This window comes from Pleurodeles waltl, chromosome 7 (genome assembly GCF_031143425.1).
Source record: "Pleurodeles waltl isolate 20211129_DDA chromosome 7, aPleWal1.hap1.20221129, whole genome shotgun sequence".
NCBI classification, from domain to species: Eukaryota; Metazoa; Chordata; class Amphibia; order Caudata; family Salamandridae; genus Pleurodeles; species Pleurodeles waltl.
This window is the reverse complement of record NC_090446.1, coordinates 447,182,603-447,209,466: the sequence shown is the minus strand read 5'-3', so window position 1 is coordinate 447,209,466 and position 26,864 is coordinate 447,182,603. Positions and strand designations below refer to the sequence as shown.

At 49.1% G+C, this 26,864-nt stretch overlaps 1 protein-coding gene across 4 annotated transcripts in view; it reads right to left on the bottom strand.

Moving 5' to 3' along the window:
* LOC138304163 (developmental pluripotency-associated protein 2-like) overlaps positions 1-26,864 on the bottom strand; it is a 297,216-nt gene that overhangs the window by 254,122 nt on the left and 16,230 nt on the right. For 2 of the 4 annotated variants that reach the window (XM_069243990.1, XM_069243988.1), the window contains exon 2: positions 26,246-26,415. In XM_069243990.1, the coding sequence (XP_069100091.1) occupies positions 26,246-26,380 (135 nt within the window). In that variant the 5' untranslated portion in view covers positions 26,381-26,415. The remainder of the gene's footprint in view (positions 1-26,245; positions 26,416-26,864) is intronic. The other 2 variants (XM_069243991.1, XM_069243989.1) reach the window with 1 other exon arrangement.

Here is a 26,864-nt window from a genome sequence, read left to right as displayed (position 1 = left end):
CAACATTTTTATATTGGCAAATCTGCCCAGCCAAGGGAGAGGGTAAAGTCTCCACAGAGTCAAGTCCTTTTTAACTCTCTGAAGGAGCTTATAGTTTATCCTTGATGTCTCTGGGACGGTCATGGCTATCTTTCTGCCCAAGTATGGAATTGATAGTGCATACCACTGAAGCGGGTACTGCTGAGCCAACAAGGCCACCGTCTCCAAAGGATGTGTAAGGCTGAGAGCCTGTGACTTATAAAGAGTTATCCAGAAGCCCGACACCTTCCCAAAGGCCTCAGTCTCCCACAGAAAAGCAGGGAGAGCCTTCAGCAGGTCGTCGAGTGTGACCATGCGGTCATCCGCATAGACTGCTGTAGTATACTCCTTCCCCCAAAGGCAGCAACTGTAATCTCTAGGCTGTCACTCACCCACTGTGCAAAGGGCTCCATATAGACAGCAAACATCAGGGGGCATAGTGGGCAGCCCTGGCGGGTCCTCCACTGTAGGAAGTTGGCTCTGTATATACTATTTCAAAGTAAGAAATAGTGTGCACAGAGTGCAAGGGTTCCCCTTAGAGGTAACATAGTGGCAACATTAGATAATTCTAATGCTCTATTTTGTGGTAGTGTGGTCGAGCAGTAGGCTTATCAGAGGGAAGTGTTAAGCATTTGTTGTACACACACACTTAAAGACTTACTCCAGGCCAAAAGATTTTTATATAGAAAAATATTTGTTCTTAGTTTATTTTTAAGAACCACAGGTTCAAGATTTGTAGTAAACACTTTAAATACAAGGTACTTCACTTAGATACTTTAGGAACTTTGAATACAAGCAATATCATATACAGTCTAGGAGGTAAGTATAAAACACTTACAAGTCTCAGTCCTGGGGCATAGGCAGCCCACCATTGGGGGTTCAAGGCAACCCCAAAGTTACCACACCACCAGCTCAGGGCCGGTCAGGTGCAGAGGTCAAAGAGGTGCCCAAAACACATAATATGGAGAACAGTGTGCTCCGGTTCCAGTCTGCCAGCAGGTAAGTACCCTCGTCCTCGGGGGGGGGAGACCAGGGGGGGTTTTGTAGAGCACTGGGGGGGGGGGGGGGCACACAAGTAGGCACACAAAACACATCCTCAGCAGCACAGGGGCGGCCGGGTGCAGTGTGCAAAGCAGGCATCGGGTTTAGTATTGATTTCAATGGAGGGAGCCGGGGGTCGCTCTAGCGGTGCAGGCAGGCACAGGGATTGGGGGGGGCTTCTCAAGACAGCCACCACCTGGGCTGGGCAGAGGGTCGTCTGGGGGTCACTCCTGCGCTGAGGTTCAGTTCCTTCAGGTCCAGTGCTGGTTCCAGCTGTCGGGTCCCTTGTTACAGGCAGTCGCGGTCAGGGGGAGCCTCCGGATTCTCTCTGCAGGCATCGCTGTGGGAGTTCAGGGGGGGTTGTATCTGGCTACTCACAGGCTCGCAGTTGCCAGGGAGTCCTCCCTGTGGTGTTTGTTCTCTGGATCTCGAGCCTGGAGTGTCAGGTGCAGAGTGTGAAGTCTTGCGCTTCTGGCGGGAAACGTGCAGTCTTTGAAAGTTGCTTCTTTGTTGTAAAGAAGTAGCTGGTTTTGAGCAGGGCCGCTGCTCACTGGAGTTTCTTGGTCCTTTAGTCCAGGGCAGTCCTCTGAAGCTTCAGAGGTTGCTGGTACCTGTTGGATTCGTCATTGGTTGCAGGTTTTCGAAGTTAGAGACAGGCCGGTAGGACTGGGGCCAAAGCAGTTGTCTTCCTCCTCCTCTGCAGGCTTGTAGGTCAGCAGACCTTGTTTCTTCAGGTTGCAGGAAATCTAGTTTCCTAGGTTCTGGGGTGCCCCTAAATACTAAATTTAGGGGTGTGTTTAGGTCTGGGAGGGCAGTAGCCAATGGCTACTGTCTTCTGAGGGTGGCAGCACCCTCTTTCTGCCTCCTCCCTGAGGGGAGGGGGGCACATCTCTAATCCTATAGGGGGAATCCTCCAAACTCAAGAAGGAGGATTTCTAAAGGCAGAGGTCACCTCAGCTCAGGACACCTTAGGGGCTGTCCTGACTGGTGGGTGACGACTCCTTGTTTTTCTCATTATCTCCTCCAGCCTTGCCGCCAAAAGTGGGCACCCAGTACAGGCTTTGTTCCTGGCCATAGAGTGACAAAGGCACTTTCCCCATGTGGCCAGCAACATGTCTGGTGTGTGGCAGGCTGGCAGAAACTGGTCAGCCTACACTAGAAGTCGGAATGGTATTCATGGGCATCTCTAAGATGCCCTCTGGTTGTATGTTACAATAAATTGCACACTGGCATCAGTGTGCATTTATTGTGCTGAGAAGTTTGATACCAAACTTCCCAGTTTTCAGTGTAGCCATTATGGAACTGTGGAGTTTGTGTTTGACAAACTCCCAGACCATATACTCTTATGGCTACCCTGCACTTACAATGTAAGGTTTTGCTTAAAGACTGTACGGGCATAGTGCTCATGCACATATGCCCTCACCTGTGGTATAGTGCACCCTGCCTTAGGGCTGTAAGGCCTGCTAGAGCAGTGACTTACCTATGCCACAGGCAGTGTGAAGTTGGCATGGTACTCTGAGGGGAGTGCCATGTCCACTTAGTCATTTTCTCCCCACCAGCAGACACAAGCTGTGAGGCAGTGCACATGTGCTGAGTGAGGGGTCCTTAGGGTGGCATAAGACATGCTGCAGCCCTTTGAGACCTTCCCTGGCATCAGGGCCCTTGGTACCAGGGGTACCAGTTACAAGGGACTTATCTGAGTGCCAGGTCAGCAATGGCAAAATGTTAGAGGGGTAACCATGCCAAGGAGGCATTTCCTTACATCCACCCATTGGGAAATGAGGTGGGGGGTCACTCCATTGACTGCTAGACGTCCTCGGGTGGCTGTAAGCACCCGCTATCCAGGCTCGAAACGGAGCGTTTTGGCTTCGGTCCTCTATCGGAGCCTGAAGGTGCAGCCAGTGGACGAGATCAAAAGCCTTCTCAGTATCTATGCTGAGAAGCATTAGCTCCCTTCGCGACCGCTCAACCTTGTCTAGAATGTTCAAGATCCACTTGGTGTTGTCCCCATACTACCGATGTGGAATGAAGCCACCCTTGTCTGGGTCCACCAGGCCAGGTATCAGCAAGTTCAAGCGGGATGCAAGGATACCCAAGAGCAATTTCATATCCACATTGAAAGAGGGAATTTGTTCTATAAGACCCACAATGTGTGGGGTCCTTCCTCGGTTTGGAGAGCACCGTGATGGATGCCTTCAACATGAAGGATGGTATTGTCCTGTAATAGCATTAAAAAGACTGGTCAGGATAGGGTAAGACTACTGAAGCCATCTGTCCCAGGAGTCTTCAAGGCCTCCAGTCTTGCTATGGAAAGTTTACATCCTCTGGGGGCGTGGCCAAGCCGCTGATCATGGCGGACATGAGCTGAAGGAGCTCTGCGTCGCGCCCGGCTTATCCGGCACCATCTGAGGGGGCAGAGGACCAGAGATGCCTTGTAGGTGGCCGAGCTCAGGCCCGAGCGGCTTTGGGACACTTTGGAGCGGCGGATCGACTTCCTGAGCCGGCCCGTGGGGATTTGGACCGGAGCCGCGTGGGTCAGGGCCTGCGGAGCCGGGCCGAGGGGCGGTACGGCCGCACTGCGTGGAGCAGCATGCGCGGTAACAGTGGGGTCTGCACACAGGGGCGGCCCGTGGCGAAGTTACTGTGCGGCCGCTGCTGCTCCTTTGGAGGCAGGGACAGCCCAGAGGAGGAGAGGTGAGCAGAGCAGGTGGGCCGCCGGTGGGCGCCTCCCGGGGACCGGTCGGGGACCCGGACCGGGCCTGCGTGACCCCCCCCCCCTCCCCATTGAGGCCTGGCGGGGCGCGGTTGTGCCTGGGCGGGGCCCATTTGAGAGAGTCGGAAGAAGGAGGGCGCCCCGAGGAACTGGTGCCTCTTCTGGGACGCGACCATGCTATTTGTGGACAGGATGTGATCGGGGCTGTGTCGGGCCCAGTGGAGGCCACTGAATCGCACCAGCGGAGCTGGAGAGGCGGTGGGAGCCCAGAGGTGCAGTGATTGAGGGCCGGGCTGCTCGTGCTGCCGTGTGGTAGTGACCTAGTAGCTCCGGCAAGCAGGCCCGGCCCAATCCATCATCTTGAGCAGCTGTAGGAGTGGAGGAACTGTGGGGACCTGCGTAGTAAGCCATCTATCAACAGCAAGGAAAGCACCGCGTGGAGGATCACTTTTAGTACCTGTGGATCCAGATGCCACCGGGCGTTGGTGGGGTGGAGTTGGGAGTGGGCTTTGGCTGTTCCACTCGGCATCAGACTATTGTACTCTTGGTGGCAAATTCTTGAATTAGTCCCTCTGCGCCAATTGAGGTCAGTTAAAGGTACGGAGCAAGTGCAGCTGGTGGTGAGACGGCAAGTGTCGACTTGGGATCAGGTTGAACTTACCTGAGGCCTGGAACATGGCGACGACGGGACATCTGCGTTCTGGTACCGGAGCTGGGAGGACGCAGGACACGGCGATGCAGGACAGCCAGAAAGCTAGATGCAGTTCTTGCTGCGGTGGAGCGCATTGGAGACTCGTTGGAGCGGGCCCGCACGTCATTAGAAGCCAAAATAGACAAGGTGACCACCGACCTTGTCCTACTGCATGCTGCCCATCGCAAGTTGGTGGACAAAACTGGCGAGATTGAGGCGAGGGTGAATGATCGGACTTTGACAGCCTCTCGTTTGAAGTCGGAGATGGAGGACGTGCTGGCCCGTGTTACGGAATTGGAGCGCTGAGTGGGAGATGCGGAGGGGTGCTCCAGGAGGAACAATATTCAGGTGGTTGGCCTGCCGGAAGGCAATGAAGGCCAGGACGGCGTGGCCTACTCGGAGAATTGGCTGCGAGGCCTGGTGCCGGCGGGCATGCTCACCCCCTTCTTTTCTGTGGAGCCATCGCACCGGATTCCCATGTGGCCAAGACCACCGGGGAATGGTCCTCGTACTTTCATCATCCGCCTCCTCCATTATGCAGACAGAGACGTTATACTCCGAACTGAGAACCTCTCCGCCCCCTCGGGTAGACGATGCACAGATTTTGCTGTTCCCGGACTACACCCTAGCGATACAGAGTGATCGTGCCTCCTACCTTCCTTTTGAAACGTAGACTCCGATCTCTCGGCCTAAACTACTCCGTTATTTCCTGCCAAGCTGTGTGTTGTGGCAGAGAACAAGTCGCACTTCTTTTCTACACCTGAGGCAGCGTGGGAGTGGCTCGAGTCAACAGGCCGTGCCTTGGGCTGTGCGGCAGAGCGAAATGTACCAGTGCTGCGAAGTAAGCGCAACCGGGCCAGGCGTGCCCAGAGGAGAGGTGAAGTTTGTGCGGGACCTGTGGCATGTGCACCAGACTTGGAGCAGCTCATTCAAGAGAGGAGGGAAGCGATTCATTCTGCTGCGGCTATTAGTGCCTCCATGTTGGCGTCAGAGTCGGAGACTGAAATTTCGCAGCCACCCAGCGATCGACTCTCCGAGTTGGGCCTTGTTGAGGGCCCGCCCGCAATACCAGCCACGGCGGATGACCTTTTTTAAAGGCTGCCTGAGTTGTGTTGGAAAACTATACTTTGCTGGGACTGCCCATCTGGACTGTTGTGTGTGCTTGACTCCAATCAGTATGTTTGATGATGTGATAAGATGGTGGATCTGGTTGTAGAATGTGGGCTCCTGGCCTCGGAGCTCTGCGCGAGTGGCCGCTAGGGCTGTACCTCTCTTCATCTCCTGCTCATTCTTATGGCTGGCGAACGTGGTCTTCCCCCTTCTGTCCCCCTCTCTGTTATTCGCCATAGCCGGACAGCATGGTTCATGTAGGGATTGTCTCTTTGTGGGATTGGCCTACCTCATACTCCCACTAGTGGAGATACATATGGTGTGGTTGTGTTGTTGCACGCTACTGTTCTTGTTGTTGGGTTTGGGCGGTGGCCTGTTGTCTATCTGCGCTGATGGTATTGGTTATGTTTTGGTTATGCTGGAAGACAAACCGAGCATGCGATCGGAGGTTGGGATACTGTCAATGTGGGTACAGCGCTGTGCGGTGGCGCGGGGTGCCTGTGGGTGGGGGTTAGCTGGCTATTTATGACATGTCTTCATACACTGCGATTACTTGGAACGTGAGGGGCATACACCCCCCCAAGTAACAGTATGCTATCTATTAATATCTTAGAGGACACTCGGTCCATTTGACATTTCTGCAGGAGACGCACTTGGTGGGCTCAGAGATCCCCCGATTGCAGCGACGCTGGAGAGGGCAGCTATATGCGACAGGTCACTCAGCGTATGCTAGGGGTGCTCTGATCTGGATTAGAGCAGGCGTTTCCTTTGCTGCAGAGGAGCGGATCACGGACCCACAGGGTAGATTTGTTCTGGCTCGAGGAAGGCTGGCGGGTCATGCTGTGGTGCTGGGCTCCATCTATGCTCCGAACGTAGACCAGACCTCTTTCCTGCGCGGACTGTCCCAACACTTGGCGGGTTGGAGTGATTTTCCATGGTTGCTAGGCGGGGACTTCAATAGTGTACTTGATATTGACTTTAATCGATCCTTCCCTCCGTTGCCCACGTCTCCGGTTGTGACAGCTGCGCGTGGTCTAGTGACTTGGACTCAGCACTGGCAATTGGTAGATATTTGGCAGCACGCTGGGGACAGGGTCTATTCATTCTACTCTGCTCCACACTCCCTGCATGTGCGCTTAGATAGGATGCTTTGCACTCAGAATCTGGCCTCAGTGTTTGTAGACAGATTATTTAGGGCGTACGCATTCAGATCACAACCCGCTGCTTGTGAGCCTGAGTTGGGACTCCTCTCCTCCGGCCGTTCCCACTTGGTGGCTGAGGCCAGAACTGTTGGAAGATGCTTCTTTTAGAACGTCACTGAGCGCCGTGATTCCGGAGTACTTCGAGCACAATGATGGCACAGCCTCATCAGGCTTGTTGGAATGGGATGCATTTTAAGTTTTTATCCGTGGGCATTGCCTAGGGACTCAGTGTAATTTGCGTTGTTCCATTGAGCGTCACTTGGCTTGGGTGGAGTGTGTTATGCTGCGCCCGGAAAGAGAAGTGGCTGGTAGCCTGATGGAAGACTCGATGTTGTCTGCAGCTCGTGAGGAACACCTGTCGTTACTTGTGCGCTTGCGCATTTGAATTATGCTGCGCATTCTGCAAGAACCCATGCCTCGGCCGATAAAGCAGGCAAGCTACTGGCCTGGTTGATTTGACGTGATTGTGAAAGGGGACCGATCGTGGAGATTCGAACGCAGGCAGGAGGAAGGGTGCATACGCCCGGGGAGATACAAGCTGAGTTCACAAGGCATTATGGGGCACTTTATGCTTCGGGTGCGCCTCTAAGCAGAGTCTCTGTAACGACTTTCTCGCTGGTGTGGAGCTTCCATGTTTGGAGGAGGAGCTGATGGAGGCGCTTGAGGTGCCTCTTGATCTCAAGGAAATAAAGTTCAGTATTGGTGATCTTGCATCTGGAAAAACGCCGGGTCCGGATGGTTTACCTGTTGACTTTTACAAGACCTTTGCATCTCAACTGGTGCCCTGGTTGCTTTGTGTGTATGAGGAGGCTGTGCAAAGGGGCGGTCTGTCAGCCTCTCAGAGGGAGGCCTTACTGGTGTCTCTTCCTAAGCCCAGGAGGGACCCAACAGAAATGGGATTGTACCGGCCCCAAGCGATGCTAAACACAGACTACAAAATTCTGGCCAAGGTGTTGGCAGTGTGTCTTGCCCGAGGGTGCCAGACCTGGTCCAGCCCGATCAGAATGGGATTGTACCGGCTGGAGACACCTCACACAATATTAGATGGCTGTTTCGCGTCATGCAGTATGCGAGGCGGGACTGGCCGCAGGCAGGCTGCCTCGTCCTGGACTTGGAGAAGGCTTTTGACTCTCTGGAGTGGCCTTACCTGTTCAGGGTGTTGCAGCAGTTTGGTATAGGACCCTCCTTAACCCGACTGGTTAAACTGTTATATACGCGGCTGCAGGTTCGGGTAAAACTGGGAGGTGTGATATCGAAGCTGATCCATGTGTGCAAGGGCAAGAGGCAGGGCTGCCCTCTCTCACCGCTGTTTTCTCTCACCATGGAGCCCTTGGCGGCGGCCCTGCGTGGAGAGGGGACTGACTGGGGCATTACCCTGGGGGGCAGCATGCACATAGTATCGTCGTATGCTGATGACCTCCTCCTGTACTTTAGAGATATCACACAGATCCCCTCAGAGGTTGGGATGCTGTTGCAGCGCTTTGCGATAATATCCAGCCTCAGGATCAATTGGTCCAAATTGTGCCTTTTCCTTTTTGACCCTGGTCTCCTGGATCCGGGGCTCAGCTTGGCTGGGAGTCCTGTTCCATGGCAGCCATGCACGATCCGATAGTTAGGTGTCAGTGTTTACCATCGTGAGGAGGATCTGGTTGATTGCAACCTCACGAGAGCGGTGTCTTCGATTAATTCTCAGATGTCCTTTTGGAGGACGCTGCTGGTGGATGGTAGAGTACCACTTTTGAAGATGGTGGTCCTGCCGCGCTTATAGTATATATTTTTTTTCAAACCTACCGCACTATGTCCCCCCCGGTTTCTTTAGAACCCTGGAGTCAGAGCTGAGAGACTATCTGGAATGGAGGCCGTTGCAGGGTTGCCCTGAAGAAACTATACTTACCGTCTGAAAGGAGCGGGTTAGCGGTCCCTAACCTGGAGCACTACTACTTGGCCCCTCAGCTTCAGTGGTTGTCCAGGTGGCTGGTGGGCATCCAGCTCACTGATACAGCACCTGAGCAGGCCCCTGGTCACCACAGCAGATTCTGCATTTATTTCATCCGCTTACACGCATGCCGGCCCCACGACAGGTGTTCCTCAGGGTGGCATACAGATGTTTTCAGAGATCCCTCCAACTCATCGGGCGGGTAGTCCTGCTTGCACCAGCCCAAGCGCTGCTGGGCATGCCACGAGGTCCCAGGATTACATCGGACTCGGAACTACGTGCGTGGCTTGAAGTGGAGCTGTGCACACTGGGCGATCTCTATGAGGATGGCCAATTGCTTTCGTTCTCTAGGCTTCGGGAGTTAGGGCTGCCGTCTGGGCAGTTCCTCCTATACAACTCCTTGCTGAGAGCCCCGAGATCCAAATGGGGAGATGTGTCGGTGGCTCCCCCCACGCATTTGCTGATTCAATACTTGCAGGTGATGGGTCGGGGTCGGCACTTGAATAGCTGGTTTGCAGACGCATTGCGGACGCACACTGTCCTGAAGAGTGGTGCGCTGCATATGGCCTGGGAGGAGGATGCAGGCAGCTCAATTTCAGAAACACACTGGAGGTTAGCCCTTTCTCGCCACCTTAAAATACCCCGTAATTCCAGATTTCGTTTACTTAAATTCTACATTGTTCACAGAGCTTCTCTCACTCCGGCCCGAGTGAATAGATATTTTGCTCGTCAGGATGCCGCTTGTCCCCGCTGTTGTACTGTGGGCGTGGATTTGCTCCACATGTTGTGGTCTTGCCCTTCTTTGTGCTCCTACTGGAAAGTAGTGGTCACCTGTCTGTCGGAATGCACAGCTCAGCGGGTTCCGTTCACCTGGGAAGCGTGTATGCTGGGATGGTTTCCCAGAGGCAAGAGGCATAGAGCTGCGGTGCGATTCACGGATCTGGGACTTATTACGGCAAAGAGGCTGGTGACTCGTAGGTGAAAGTCATCGGACCCCCGTTGGTGCAGGCTTGGAAATGCTCCTTTGAGGTGTGGGTGGGGGCCGAGGGAGCAGCGCTGAGGAGGGAAGAGGTGTTAGGGCTGCGTCGGTTTCCATTATCAGCTAGCTGGGAGGAGCCGATATCACGACTACGGAACATGAACGGGGATCCGGAAGTGGAGGGCCTGGTCTTGCATGGATGAGTGTTCGCTAGGGGTGTGGTGCGCTGCGACGGGACGTTGTGTGTGCTCATTGGTGGGACCTGATGCAGTGCTGGAGTTCTGCAGGGTATTGTTGGCTGGAATTGGCGATAGGCTCTGCCCCTCCGCCGGTATGCCGAATTGAGGCGGATCAAATCTCAGACAGGTCAGGATGCGCTCGCATGGCAATTTATTGCATGTATGTCTAGTAACCAGCAGTTGTTCTTGTTTGTAACTTGTTAACAGCATTTGCCTACCAGCCAACCATACTCATGCTGTAATGCGAGTGGAGGTAATGTGGCACAACGATCTGTTGTTACGTAATGCATTTATTCAATACTTCGTCACTAACACTCATTATTTGAGGCCATAAGAGTAAGCATTTCTCTCTGAAAATAGTAAGCTGTTGGAACTCAACCTTTGTATGACGTAACGGAATGACTCGAGATCAGACAGCAGTTTGCCATGTTACCCAAATTTTTCCTTTGTTCTTTTCAATCCCAATGGGTATCTAAGTGCATTGTAATTACACAATACTAATCATTCGCATGTCAGTGATTCATATTTGGATGGTATGTAGAAATAAAATGCAAATAAACAGATTTATGGAAAAAAAAAAAAATAATGGAGAGTTTACCTCCTCTAGCCTTATCAGGGCATCAAGCGAGGCCATGTCTATAGCTGAAAGTTTGGTTGTGCGGGCCTGGCTGAGGTACTGGCAAGAGGCGTCAGGGCAAGATTGCTGGGATGAGTAAAAATCTTGATAAAACCTGAGGAAGACCAAGGCAATTTGGATATCCCCCACCACCTCTGTACAATCGTGGGCCTTGAGTGATTCCACCACCGTTGTCTGCCTCTGGGAGCAGAGCCTTTTAGCCATAGAAGGAATGCGCAGTCGAAGTGATGCATATTCCCCCCTATCAATCTAAAGGCCCGCAAGCTGTGCCCTGGCTGCCCAAGCTTTCTCCAAACTCTCGGGCCCTGGTTCTCCTTGTATCCTTATCAATTCCAACATCTGTTGCGGCAGTTGGACCCTTTTTTCCCCTATCCAGTTTTCTTATCCGCTGCAGAGATCGCAATGAATTCACCTCTAATGACTGCCTTCAACATCAGGGATAATGCTCCCATCCCCCACCCAAATCTAGAATCAGTCGCACCTCTATGATTGTGGGCACTTCTCCAAGGGCTCCTCCAGCTGCAGGATTCTGTAGGCGTCCTTCAATGAGAGTAGGTGGTGTAATTTACCATTCCATCAGAAGATAAGATGGAAGGTGTGGCTCCAGAAATAGGAGACCCCTTTGTCTCTGAGGTGAGAGGTGACTGAACAGAAGTCTTTCCTCTTTTGCCGAATGATTGCCGCTAGATCCTGATATAGGAGCAGAGTGGCCACGGAACTTCATGGTGTTGCTCTCTTGCCAGCCAGAAATCTGTTGCTCTTGTAGCCAAATGATCTCCTGCTGGAGTCTCATGTCTCAAACTCTTCCAGGGTGGCCACCCCCTTTCCCACCTCCTGGCACACCTACTTCAGGTCCTGCAACAGGTTCCTCATCACAGGGGGTGGGCGGAATTGCGAGATCTGCCTCTGCTTTAACCATTGTGGTTTTAGTCAGCATTTTTTTTATTTTTTTTAACAACCCATCCTTTGTAGATCAGGCTGCGACCATCATCTGTTTACACCCGCAAGATCCTCCGGCCTCACCTCCTCTCTGAAGCAGATAAAGTCCAGTGAGGACACCAGTCCACTGTCTGGGCAGGGCCTGCCACACGAGGCCCAGGTCCCTATGGGACACTGCCCGCAGCCAGCCACCAAGTCCCTCAATGTGGAGGTCCACCCAGAGACCAGACACAAACCCGACCTAAGCCAGAAAGCTGCCAGTCCCCAGAGAACAGCCTCACCAGCTTTGGGAGTCTACTATAGTATGTGTTGAGGTTTGCAGTGTAGCTGGCAGTCAGGCTGCAACCCACTCCAGTCCGACCAGGGGCCATTCTTGTCCCCCCTCACCCCAACTAGTGACTACCCTCTCTCCCTCTGATCTCCTGCAGGTGCAAATGAATCAGATGGTCAGCAGCCACAGAGACCAGCCACCCAGCAGCTCAAGGCCGGGTCATGGTGCTAGGCTGTTCAGGGGCCCCGAAGCTCAATGAAAGGCAGAGGCCCTGGGCCAAGCCCCAAGTCACACAGGGGTCACCCCTCCAATTGGTGTAGGTAGAGAAGCAGCCGCAGCCTCGATCCTCCAGTGCATCTTTTAGGACAGGCTGATCAGAGGGACCCGGCTCTCCAGGAGGCGCACACAGAGTGCAGTTTTGGCCCCCAACACTATGGCCTTATAGCTTGGCAGCTTGTCCTGGCCTCTAAACAAAGGCGCCACACGATGGGGAAAGCCCTCTGCTTGCACTCCCCACCAGCCTCGATAAGTCTCCATTCCACGTCCCAGGAACACAACAAGTGTCTCCTGGAGGCCTCCAGTGAGCGTTGCCACCAGTCAGGGGTCCCCATCCTCTATCGTCTGTTCTCTGATGGTGGGCGGCTCTTTCAAGGTTACTATTGTGGCCAGCCCAGGGCATACGGGGAACCCTGCAGGGCCCACAGGAACCAATGCCTCTCAACAGGGCAGCCCCAAGCAACTCCTCCACCCACCTGCCCCTCCCTCAGCACTGCTGCCTTCAGCTCCAGGGAGACGCAGTCCCCCTTCTGGGCCCAGAGCAGCCGCCCCCACACACTCCAAGCAAGCCACCCGCTAGTGCCCAGTGGGCGCCACCATCAAGCAGAGCACCAAGTCTTCTGCATGCCAGACCCCAGCCGTTCATTGCTGTCCACTGGCCGCTCCCTACTTGGCTGACGTGCCCCTGGGTCTAGGAGTGTTGGGGGATGTGCAAAAAAAAATGCCCCCAAGGGCCAGCCACCAGGGGGTCCAGCAGCAAAGGGTTGCAAGAGTCCGCATTAACTATCTGCCATCTTAAACTGGAACCTGATTCTGCCTTTAGAGGCTTTTCATGAATCGCTCAAGGTTCAGTCCTGTATTTTCTTTTGTGGGATGATCTACTTTGATTCCTCATACCAACTATAGTGGAGTGTGCATAATTCATGTACTTTGCTTTCATACAGTTATGAAATATTTCAGCAAAATTATACACATTTTCTGAAAAATGCATAATGTAAAAATGGCATTTGGCACTATAAAAGCGTAGAATGCACGCTTGTGTCGAAATGTAGATAAAGAAAATGCTTTTCGTGCTAAAACAGTGCAAAAAAAAAAAAAAAAAAAAAAAGACGCGTGGAACAGCCTTTCATGCTCCAACTGCACATTGTTTCCATGTGTTCAAGATGAATTTGTACTATGCACAGCAGCTTAAATGGTAAATTTTTACTGTGAAAAGCTCTTAAGTTACATGATGTAGCATGATAGCAATGTCAAAAAAGTTGCATAGCAAGGGTAATGCAAAATTACACTCGCATAACAAATTTTGCCCCAGTCCATTCTACAACTCATGACACCTAAATATTTCTTTCCTTGCCAGCCTTCAGACACTTCCTCCATTTATACTTATCGGATAATTTCAGAGTTATTCACCACTGGGTAAAACGAAGACTAATTCCAATAACACAAGTGTTTTATTCTTTAATTCCTTGACTACAGCCCCTAGAGCGCTTTACCACTTCTCTTGACGTCCTGAAACTGGCAGCTTCTGCCAATATCGCCACGTTCGCTTTAATCCCACCGTGCAATGGGGTCCATCAGTACCATATTCGGTACCAAGTATAGAACATATATAAAATCCATTGCATTATATACACACAAAGCTGGATTCATCTTACAGTTGGCTCATGGGCCTTCTTAACTATACCACTGCTCCATTGGCAAAGACCATACATTGTTCTTGTGGCACTTTATAATTTCCCTACACGACCTCATCCGATCTCCACCATGCTCACTGGTTCAAGTCCCGCTATAAGTTATTAAAATTAGTCTTTAAAGCAGACTTCTCCGACTAGTACGTCGTGAAGTACTGGTAGCTCTCCAGCTACCTACAAGTAGCTCTCCCTCTGTGCAGAAATGCCTAACTTAGAAGCGTTTGCTTGGTTGAATTAATATATGTATACCAAAAATCAGACTGTGTACTCCGGATGAAAGTTTGAGTATTTTCAAAACCCATAAGTTGATGTATACAGAAAAATGTCCAAATTTCCAAAATATATTTAAAACTCAAATATGAATGTGCATGTGCCGTGTGAAGGATTATTACTAATATAATCACGCTGTTGCCGAGCAGTACAGCATTGACTATGTATTAACACTGTTGACAATTAACAGACTTTTTTTTTCACATTACTGCTGGCAATCATCCTAATGCACCAAGGCGATCAGTGGAAGCAATCTTGCATATGATGGCACAAATGTAAATACACAGTTACTATTACAACACTAATATTTTTAGCTCGGGATGAGTTTTGTAGGACCAAAGTGGCTCTTATTAAAAAAAAACTTGAGACCCTTGCTTTAGACTTCCTCATATCCTGTCACCCAACAAAATGTGTTACCTCTTCACCTGCTATACCCATATCCATAACCTGTGATTTGTCAACCAACCAAAATCTTCTGGTATCTCTCAAACCACTTTTCCTCCACCAAAATTTCAGATATTCCATTTAATCCCCACCAATTCCACTGGAACTCTGTTCCTCCTATGGGTCAGCCCCAGAAACCAGGAATTCAAATCTGCCCAAAGGACTCATTTCCTGGGAGTGGAAGGAATAGACGGAGTCTGGCCTCTGCTAGTATAACATTGTAAATATGTAGATTTCAGTTACTGTGTGTTCATGTGTTAACGTACGTTTTTGTGCTATGCATCTATGAAAATATCCGTTTTTTGTATTCTTGTACTTTTATACTCTCTCCGCACTGCACACACTCAGACTCTGCAATACAATCACCATTATATACCCTACAGTGGGTCTCTGTTAAAGTGCTATCCGCTCACAACGGCTCTGTGGTATTAAAAAACATTTGACTGTCAAATCAATAAATTACAATCTTCAAACTACATTTGCTCTTTTTTGCAAACTGTTTTAAGCAGGAATAGGCGTTTATCAGGTGGCGGTTGCTGCAGCATCTCCAAAATAACGTGCTGGAGTGCAGAAGGTGAATGAGCAGTAACAAGGCCTTTACATATTGTTTTTATCTTGTCATGTTTGCTGTGCATCCAAAGACATGGGTCAAATGTCAGGCTATGTCTTCTGATAAGCCGCTGCCTTGTCTTGTAACAGAGATTGGTGTTTACTTTTCTTTCTCTAACTAAAATATTAGAGGATTCTGTGAACTCTCTGACATCCTTGCTGAAGAGTGTGAATGGAAAGGCAGTGGATGTCATTTTTTCGGACTGACAAAATGTAAATACCTGTACAAATATTTTCAAAATATATCAGTAGTTAGGAAAGCACAAAAGCAGCACATTCTTTTGTACTTCTGAAGTTTGATCGAAACAAATTGTAAGAGGATCTGTAAGAAATTAGATTTAGGGTGGGTGACTACCCACCTCAAGGAGTACTCACAACCCTTGTCAAACTGAACCCTCAAAGCCACTAAATTAACCTGAGTTCAAACCCTTGGTAGCTATGACACACAGCTTGCAGCAATGTGTCAAGTATTTATGCAGTACCAAAACAGTAATGTTGAATGCAAAACTCAAATATAAAACTGAATTTGAAAAATGGAGTACATTTCATAAACAAAATGACAAAAAAAAAAGAAGGAGGAATGGAAGGTACATTTTTTTTTTTTTTAGAGTTTTAAGTAGAAATAGCACCAAGAAGCACAAAGTGCCAATGACAGTCGATAGTTGGGGTCGACTGTGAACTGAGTGCAGATTAAGACTCACTGTGGTGGAATGCGGGTTGGATCACCAAGAAGGTTCGTACTAGTCAAATTTTTCACTTTCTGACTTGGGGCCCGATTTAGAACTTGTATTCAATGGGATTTAGACTTGGGTGGATGGGACATCTGTCATCGTGGAGATGGAGTAACCCATCCACAAAGTTCTAAATCAGGCCCTTAGTCTTTTAAGTCCCAATCCACCACAAAAGTACACTTTAAAAGGCCCTCCTCATGACCTCAAGGGAGGCACTGCAAGACTCACGAGGTGCCCAGACAGAGACCAACAAGGGCGATTGGTCCACTGACAGTTGCAGGAAAGGCCTTTTGTAGCCTTTTGTATCCCTGTATCTTGAATAGGAGGTCTGCCTTATGATCTTTGGAGTCAATCTCCTTGTCCTGTGTACAAGACTGAACAGGTACTGTCCTTCAGTGCCCCTCTCAGGTCAGGTCGTCGGTTGTTCCACAAGTCCAGGAGTGTTTTTAGGTGGGTGTCTGAAGATTCCACATTTATGTCTGGCATGAGTTAGTAGGTAGGAATGACTCCTTGGCATGCCTTAACCAACTGGGCAAACGTTCCCAGGGCTAACCGTACCCACTCTGGGCACGTTCAAGATAGCAAGTTATCAGGCACGTTAAAAACATGAGCGCTGGGGGTGCATGTGGGAAGTTTACTATAGGAATCCTAGAGTCCTCCCACAACAAACACCAAAATCCAGTTTGAAGCAGCAACTGTACCTCCATTAAACCCAGAGACAGAAGCATATGACATGACAAAGCAGGGTTTCATCTGTAACCCTACATTGAATGCAGAAGAATTGCCTTGCCATCCTCTTCCCATTCGCACCCTCAATGTTATACGTAAACCCTGCAACCTGTCAAACACTATTTGACAGTGTAATGTCAACATGCATTGGCAAAGCCAGTTAGGTCTCGCCTACACGAGAGGTATTGGTTTTGTCAATGTTCCAAGAGCTACTGTGTAGGAGGCTGGCCTGGCTTGTAGTGGGTACCAAGGGGTACTTATACACTGTACCAGGTCCAGTTATCCCTTATTAGTGTAGAAGAGGTGTTTCTAGCAGCTTAGGCTGATAGAAGGTAGCTATAGCAGAGCAGCTTAGGCTGAACTAGGAGACATGCAAAGCTCCTACTATACCACTGGTGTCATATGCACAATATCATTAGAAAACACAATACACAGATATACTAAAAATAAAGGTACTTTATTTTTATGAGACTATGCCAAAAGTATCTCAGTGAGTACCCTCAGTATGAGGATGCCAAATATACACAAGATATATGTATACAATACCAAAAATATGCAGTAATAGCAAAAGGAAGTAATGCAAACAATGTAAAGTTACAGTAGATTGCAATAGGAGCACATAGGTATAGGGGCAACACAAACCATATACTCCAAAAGTGGAATGCGAAACACAAATGGACACCAAACCTATGTGAGCTTGTAGAGGGTCGCTGGGACTGTAAGAAAACAGTGAGGGTTAGAAAATAGCCCAACCCAAGACCCTGAAAAGTAGGTGTAAAGTGCACCTATATTCCCCAGAGAGCACAGAAGTCGTGATAGGGGAATTCTGCAAGGAAGACCAACACCAGCAAAGCAACCAAAGTGGATTTCCGGACGAGAGTACCTGTGGAACAAGGGGACCAAGTCCAAGAGTCGCGACAATGTTGAGAGTGGGCAGATGCCCAGGAAATGCAAGCGGAGGGTGCAAAGGAGCTGCCACCGGATGGTAGAAGCTGTGGATTCTGCAAGAAAGAAGAGGGCTAGAAACTTCTTCTTTGGAGGATGGATGTCCCACGTTGTGTAGAAGCTTGCAGAGGTGTTCCCACGCAGAAAGGCCGCAAACAAGCCTTGCTAGCTGCAAGGGTTGCGGTTAGGGTTTTTGGATGCTGCTGTGGCCCAGGCGGGACCAGGATGTCGCCACTTGGATGAGGAGACAGAGGGGGTGCCCAGCAAGTCAGGGAGCCCTCGCAGAAGCAGGCAGCACCCGCAGAAGTACCGGAACAGGCACTTCGAAGAGGAGTGAACCGGAGGTCGCCCAAAGACACAAAAGGGAGTCCCACGATGCCGGAGGACAACTCAGGAGGTTGTGCACTGCAGGTTAGAGTGTCGGGGACCCAGGCTTGGCTGTGCACAAAGGAAATCCTGGAAGAGTGCACAGGAGCCGGAGCAGCTGCAAATCACGCGGAACCCAGCAATGCAGTCTAGCGTGGGGAGGCAAGGACTTACCTCCACCAAACTTGGACTGAAGAGTCACTGGACTGTGGGAATCACTTGGACAGAGTTGCTGAGTTCCAGGGACCACACTAGTCATGCTGAGAGGGGACCCAGAGGACCGGTGATGCAGTCTTTTGTTGCCTGCGGTTGCAGGGGGAAGATTACGTCGACCCACGGGAGATTTCTTCAGAGCTCCTTGTGCAGAGAGGAAGCAGGCTACCCCCAGAGCATGCACCATCAGGAAACAGTCGAGAAGGCGGCAGGATCAGCGATACAAGGTTGCAGTAGTCGTCTTTGCTACTTTGTTGCACGTTTGCAGGCGTCCTGAGCAGTCAGCGGTCGATCCTTTGGCAGAAGGTGAAGAGAGAGAACTCTGATGAGCTCTTGCATTCGTATCTAAAAGAATTCCCCAAAGCAGAGACCCTTAATAGCCAGAAAAGGAGGTTTGGCTACTTAGGAAGGAGGATAGGCTAGCAACACAGGTAAGAGCCTATCAGGAGGAGTCTCTGACGTCACCTGCTGGCACTGGCCACTCAGAGCAGTCCGGTGTGCCAGCAGCACCTCTGTTTCCAAGATGGCAGAGGTCTGGAGCACACTGGAGGAGCTCTGGGCACCTCCCCTGGAGGTGCAGGTCAGGGGAGTGGTCACTCCCCTTTGTCCAGTTTCACACCAGAGCAGGGCTGGGGGATCCCTGAACCGGTGTAGACTGGCTTATGCAGAGATGGGCACCATCTGTGCCCATCAAAGCATTTCCAGAGGCTGGGGGAGGCTACTCCTCCCCAGCCCTGACACCTTTTTACAAAGGGAGAGGGTGTAACACCCTCTCTCTCTCTCTCTGAGGAAATCCTTTGTTCTGCCTTCCTGGGCCAGGCCTGGCTGGACCTCAGGAGGGCAGAAACCTGTCTGAGGGGTTGGCAGCAGCAGCAGCTGCAGTGAAACCCCGGGAAAGGTAGTTTGGCAGTACCCGGTTCTGTGCTAGAGACTCGGGGGATCATGGAATTGTCTCCCCAATGCCAAAATGGCATTGGGGTGACAAGTCCATGATCTTAGACATGTTACATGGCCATGTTCGGAGTTACCATTGTGACGCTGTACATAGGTAGTGACCTATGTACAGTGCACGCGTGAAATGGTGCCCCCGCACTCACAAAGTCTGGGGAATTTGCCCTGAACGATGTGGGGGCACCTTGGCTAGTGCCAGGGTGCCCACACACTAAGTAACTTAGCACCCAACCTTTACCAGGTAAAGGTTAGACATATAGGTGACTTATAAGTTACTTAAGTGCAGTGGTAAATGGCTGTGAAATAACATGGACGTTATTTCACTCAGGCTGCAGTTGCAGGCCTGTGTAAGAATTGTCAGAGCTCCCTATGGGTGGCAAAAGAAATGCTGCAGCCCATTGGGATCTCCTGGAACCCCAATACCCTGCGTACCTCAGTACCATATACTAGGGAATTATAAGGGGGTTCCAGTATGCCAATGTGAGTTGGTGAAATTGGTCACTAACCTGTTAGTGACAATTTAGAAAGCAGAGAGAGCAGAACCAATGAGGTTCTGGTTAGCAGAGCCTCAGTGAGACCGTCATCACACAGGGAACACATGCAGGGCACACTTATGAGCACTGGGGCTCTGGCTGGCAGGGTCCCAGTGACACATACACTAAAACAACATATATACAGTGAAATATGGGGGTAACATGCCAGGCAAGATGGTACTTTCCTACATACTGGTTGTGTCAATTTTTTTTTTTTAAGCCAGCATCGCTGAAAGTATATATAAGAAGCAGCACTATGACATTGTCAGTCTTTGTCACCTCTCAGCTCTGATATACAAGATGGCCAAAAACATTGGCCAAGTGAATAGCTCATGCATAGGTGAGACATACTAGCTATGCAACAATTTATTTTCCATCATTCCGGGGGAGGGGGGGAAGGGGCGGCGGGACGAGGGCAAGAATGGGGGCAGAGGACATCAACAATGCTGGAGTGGAACCAGGCAAGCAAACTACAGAGCAAGCAACTACATGCAGCAGGACAGGGGGGCAATGGCCTGCAAACACATGCACAGCTGCAAAATAAAAGCAAAAATGTACCTGTGAAGTCTGAAGAGTATTGGAGGGCTACACACTGGCTACAGAAGCAGTACTTGGGGCATGCTCCAGGGGAGGGACAAACACAGGAAGTAGACGTGAAGCTGACACTAAAGAGAAGTAAGTAAATGAGTTAAGTCAACCAATTGTAAGCAACAGGCTGGCACTAAGCTCCCTGTAGTTAAACAAAATGTTTATTCTGTGAGGTTCAGGAGAGTCATCTCTACCCATTCAGGCCAGCCGCTAGGTTGCACCTTTTTCACATCTAGTCATCAAATGCTAATCCCTGCCTAAGAAGTTTGAGAGTAAATGCAAATCATCATTCAGGAACTTCAAGTTGAGAAAATGCAACATTTAAAAAGTTACTTAACTGTAATATGTAGTAAAAGTCCGATTTAACAATTTAATTAGATTTTTAATAACCTTTTTTCTACATAAGATAGAAAGTCCTGCCACAGTGAAAAATAGCTTTTCTATGCTAGCTACTAATTACATGTTAACATTAAATTTCCACAATGAAATACTTTTAACTAACGTGCAACCTCCATTGTAGACTCCAAGGCCTGCATGGGGGTGACATTAATATATAAAAAGGAGTTTTTTTTCACCTGTCTAAAGGGTTTATTTTGACAGGTTGAACAGCTGTGTTTAAACTGCCCCAGTCAGGGTAAACTGGAAGGCCTTAAGCCTTGTTTTACACTGTCACTGTGGAGAATGGCACAATAGAGGCTTCGGTCAACTAGTGACATTTAACTTTGAGGCCCTGGATACATTTTCTACCATACGCTTAAGACTTGCAGGCAAGTTAATTATACCAATTAGTTTGTGCCAATTCAATCATGATGAATAGGTGGAACAATCAAAGGAAGCATAACTGATGTTATGAGCCATTTGTAGTGCCACTGCATCAACCTCTTGTACTAGCACATGTATGACAAATATTGAGACAAGCTTATGCCAACTGTCTGTATCAACCAGGAAACCACACCAACTGAAATATGGAGGCAGGTGTCCATCCCAGTCAGACTGTCACAACCCAGAGATCCTGCAGCCCCTGCTGTCTGCAGGAGCTGGGTGAACAAGACTATTGCATGGGCATTGGCAGCCCAGCCTGCTCTGACACTCCAAGATGGAGCAGCAGACCGAGGTGCAGCAAGACACAAGAGTGCTGGTTTCTCCAACTGCAAGAGTGCATGGGACACCACACTGAAAGCTCCAATGTGCAGAGTGAAGGGCAAAGACATGTTACATTTGGCTCACACTGTCAAACGAAGTATGGGGCTAGCACCACCTGACCTCGTCCACTCTGGTCAGACCACAAGGGAGTGAACTGGTGGACTACTCAGCCTTCGCTCTGGTGGATGAGGAGGCTCTCTGAGATCAAGTCAGACGGTAGTAGGCAGGGTGGAAGCTATTTGCTTAAAACAAAGAAGGAAGGTCAAAAAGTCTATCCCTAAATGGATCAAGTATGTCTAATCAGAGTATTTTGCTGGTTAGACTATCTCTGATTAAGTTGCCCTGTCTGAAATGTCGGCTTGGTGTTCCCCTGCATGCTCCCATGGAAAGCGGACTTGTACTTGTGAAAATGGCCCCGAAGATAGGTGGGAGACTGCCAAAGACCTTAATTCCTTGGGGCACAGTATGACACAGCCAGGGCCCTTGCACTGTTTAGGTAGAACACCCAGAGGAAACCGTTTTCAGACACCCTCTCCCTGTTAATATGGAGGAAGATGACTAGTTTGTCTTGTAAACCATGTTATCTCAGTGATTGAGTGGTGTCATTTGAAAGCATCTGACTTCCTGGAGCTTGGACTGTGCTGCGTTTTCACCAGGAATTCCAGAGCAGCTATCTAGGCATATCTGGGGGAAACGTAGCCCAATGAAGAATGACAGCACTGTGTCTGGCCAAGCAGATGAGCGGACAGAGGTGGTTGTTTATCAGTTGGTTATTAGGCTTAAGGTGTTTTCAGCACCCTAAGGTAGGTGTGTCCACCATAGTCCAGGAGTGCCCAAAACATGCACTCCTATGTCACACACAAATAGATGCACCAGTGGGCTGCTAGAGCTATGACCAATAACCCAGTTGGAGTTATCTATCCTGCCCCAGGCTGTGGAAGTCTTCCCAGCCCTGCAGAAGTGTAGGTTGGGACATCAACAGCTGGTGCCTTTCACTAAGACCTAGGGACCGTGCCTACTGTAGCTCTGTGTACCTGGTCAAAGCTTCGACCATAGATTCCTACCACTGCACTAGAGAAGGGGAGCCACCGCAGGGTCTGTAATAATCCTGTCCTGGACATTTTAAGACTGTACAGGCAGGCAAATGGAGCCCAGGTCCCATGAAACACAGTTGGCATGCCATATCTTTGAAAGGGTACCCAGTAAGAGCTCTCAATGTGGCACTGAGGAAGAGGCCACACAACCATATACTAATGGACTCTGAGGAAATACCCCCACCGCCCCACTGTTACCTGTGCCCTAGACATTGGACAGCTGTGGTACTAGCTGAAACCATGGAAGAAGGATAAGTCACCTTTCTCCAGATTGTCTCTTATGTTACTAAAAAAATGCCTTGCCTACTAATAAATACTTGGAAATCGACTGAGGAAATTCTAGGAAAACAGGAGGGTGCCCCTTTATGTAAACTACAAACTAAGTCTTTAAGATCTAATAAACAATATTAGGGCCACAAAGTGGTGAGGCCAAAATGGTAAAATGTGGCAGCCAACTGGTTCTTCTGCTGTCAGGACAGCAACCTACCAAGCGCTTCATCTCTCAGCCCCCATATATGCAGAGCTCAGGCTGTTCAGTTATGATCCAAGCTATGACCTCGCTGTTGCGAACCAGCCTTCAAGAGCACAAGAGCTTGGGGCACAACATCCTGCTCAAAATCTTTGCCTTCTTAGGCCTTACAAGTGAAGGCAATATCTGGGTCTTTTAACAATAGTGTATTTTCTACTGAGGTGACTAACTTTGAATCCTCTCAATTTCTTTCCTCAGTTGGAAGGTGTATTTGTACAGCAGTGGGCAGTATCTCTGCCTTTTAAGAAGTACACAATTACAGCTAAAGTCACCAACTCAAACTTTTTGCCCATTGCATCCTTTTAGACATTTGACTGCATTGCTGCCTTGCACATGTTGCCAAGTAGATTAGTGGGCCTTCTCGGATTACCCCTTTATTTGGTGTACATGCACACAGTACCCTGCTATCTCTTTGGCTAGGCTGGGCTGTGTAGCCACCCATATTTTTTAACCTCTCCATGCACAAGTCCATCCACCCCCCCCCTTCAATCTGGACTAAGTATAACCCAGACCATTCCTAATTGACACCTGCCTCTTTTCCCAGTCTCTAGCATTATGGAAACCATGCAACATTATAAAGGATCGGCAGAGTAAAATATAGTCCGCTAATTACAATTATAATTTGCACATCTAGATCTCATGCCTACTCCGTCACATTCCTAGGTGCAGCATCCCAAGACAAGATGATAGTACCACTCTGGTTATTAATGCACAATACCACAACACCTCCTGCACAAGATCACAATCAATGTAGCACTGCCACCCACATACCCACTGGGTAAGAAGCACACTACCCATACAATAATGCACCTCAGCATACCACAACAGTAAATGACACCCTAAATTAAAGTAAACATGCAGTGTTACTACACAGCGTCACACCAAATGACAGACTGATAGAATGTGTTTGAGGGGAACCTAAAAACTGCCACCACTCATGGTTTTACAGAATAGGTGCCAGTACAGAGTAGTTACGCCACCTCAGATACATAACGGCCTTTGGCTAGAAAGACCAAATCATGCTGTGACCAGTGCCACATGAACCAACATTAAGACCCTACCATCAAATCTTGGAGGGCAAACATTCTCTTTAAGAGACTTGACATGTATTACTATTCCTGAAAAGACACTGAAGCAATTTGTGGATAGGTTGGTTGCATGCTACTCCGTACATCACAAGAGACTGTCCTCACCTTGGAGCTATAATTTGTCATGTTGTTTATCATGTAGTAGTCAAGCCGTTTTAAGTGTTCCGCAAGATATTATATGAGAGTTAAGGTACGCTCTGCTGTACATTACAAGGGTATTGCAAATCACAGAGTAGTACCATAACATACAGTAGAACGAGAACGAAGACAGGCATCCTTTATAAGGTTAATTAACCTTGAGGTGACTCACAAGATCCTTTTGTGTATTACAAAGAAATTTGAGGCAAGCGTTTACACAGGGATTGCAGAATCCCATGCATTATATAAAGTTAACACAAACTGTCAAGCTACTTGTTATGCTAACTCTCATGAGATATGTCCTGAAGTGGTTAGGTACTTGATAGTCCATATGGTCATGCAAGTGCTCACATTATCACACGGGTTTGCATGCATGGTATTAATAATCACGATCTGAAGTGTATAATAAGCAGTCTTCCTACAGAAGTGCATATTATGACAATCTATGTTTGAATACATTCTGTAAACTGTGCTGGGTAAGAGGTTACATAGTGTGAACTCAGGGAGCCCAGGCAATCAGGGGGGCAGGGTCCCAGCAGAAGTGCCTGAGAAAGGCCAAGTTGAAGCCATGGAGCTGGGACGCACCTGTGGTAGAACGTGGCAACATGTAGAAATTGGAAATTCTATTGATTATTAGGCAGGCCGTAAGGTCTCCCAATACCCTTGGGGAGGCGTGTGCAGCATAAGCCAATGTGGAGCAACGGCATGCTAGGATTTTTTTCCAAACATTCTTAGACGTTTACATACAGTGGATCTAAATGGAAATGATCTACATTGAAATAGGTTATGCATCCAGCTCTCCTAAACCCTTTTTTGGACACCTATGCGCATACAAGTGCCACCACCGGGGGTGGCGTGGTTTGTGGGCAAGGGAGTTACCAATGAGGACCCCCCACCCTAGGGACAGGCTCAAGGGACACCCAGGAATGGGACAGGAGTGCTCTACACATACACTGAACAGCCAGGGCACAGAGCCCTCCCAGTGGCCACAGCCAGGCCTCACCACCATTCTGTACAAAAATCAGCAGGGTGAGGCTGGGCCATGAAAGTGATCTATCTGCAGGACCCTTCCAATCACACCGAGGAACACCGGCAAAAAGGAGATTCGGTAATGTATCTCCTTCAAACCAGTTTGCCAAGGGTGGTGATCCTGTTGCTGCTTTGGATAAATGGCACTACCAATCTAGTACAGAGGCAGTGCTGGATCCAATGCTTAATTTGTAAAAGAACAAGCAATGGGAAGTTTTCCTTAGACGCCTGCAGCAGTCACTACTAAACGTCGGGGTGCCGAATATTAAGGCTGCCTAGACTTGATTTCACCTCATGCCTCGGAGCCACCACCATGCACTTCCGGTACCTTCAGCTCCCCCTATATGTTATTTTTAATCCTTTCTCCCTTTGCAAAGCATTTTCCACCTTTTTTTTTATTGTTCTGGGTCAAATCACATGATGAAAATAAGTGCCGATATCTCTCTCCACCCCCCCCCCACCAAAAAAAAATAAACTGCTGGTAAGCCCCATTTACATCCACCTGCTTAAATTAAGCATTTACAGGACCAACCGTTTATCTCATGGGCAATTTATCCACAGGTGCTAGGGCCTCTGGATTCCAGATGCTCCCTGACGTTTACTGTAGTAGGCACAGCAGGGGTATAAACACAGAAAGAGAGGAGGGAAAGAATTTGTTAAAGTGAAAAAACATGGGAAGAGATCATGGAGAAAGCAGGAGAGAAAGAGACCAGATTGAAAAAGAGTGGAGAAATCAAGCAGGCTGGTTTGAACTTATTTGTCATGGCCCTGTAGAGAGACCCGGAGAATGAGGAATCCAGGGCAAAATCATCTTTGCAAGTTCAACACTGATCCTGCTTTGGAGTTGCTCATGGAAAGGAGACCAGAATTTTTCTTTGCAGTCTGAATTGCAGCTCTACTTTTCTAAGGGGATAAAGAGGAATACAAATCCCAGAATGCCAATAAAAAGCATGACTTGGATGAGTTACTCATGCATGGAACTGGGACCTTGGAATCACTGAACACAGTGAAGCCTTGGGGAGAGGGTTGGGGATGAGAGCGACACGGCTGAAAATGATACAACCTCAAAGGAATAGCAGCTCAGATGGTTCAGGGCTCTCACCTTTCCATTCGCTTTAAGCTTCAGCTTCTTGCACAGCTGTTGCAGGGTAGCCCGGTTGAGGGTATGTAGAGTTGAGGCAGAGATCTCCAGGTCTGAGACTTGTGAGGTGGATGTCTTGCGGCCTCGAGGAGCCATGGATAATGTGTGGGTGACAGGACTGGCACTTTCTTCTTGAAGGATTCGAGAAAAGAGGAAAATATTCACAATGGAAAATATTCCAACATTAACAACATAATACAAAATGACAAAGCATAATTTGAACAGCTTTCAAAATAGGAAAAAAATAAAAAACAAAAAGTAAATATATATATGAATGTGCTAACTGCCTGAGAATTATCTTTATGTGCATGTCTTCGTTTTCCATGACCAATGCCTCGCCCAGAACCCACCTACCGACCCAGACTCCGCCGCCCACAATCTCAGACATTGGATCAACGACTGCGCCAACTCCCTCACACCACTCAAGAAGACCACCAACAACCAAGCCACCAAGAAAGCCACCTGGTTCACCGAAGAACTCCAGACCTCCAAGCGCAACTGGCGGAAACTCAAGAACAAATGGCTCACCGAACACACACCTGACAGCCTCGCGGCCCACAAAGACACCACCAACTAATCA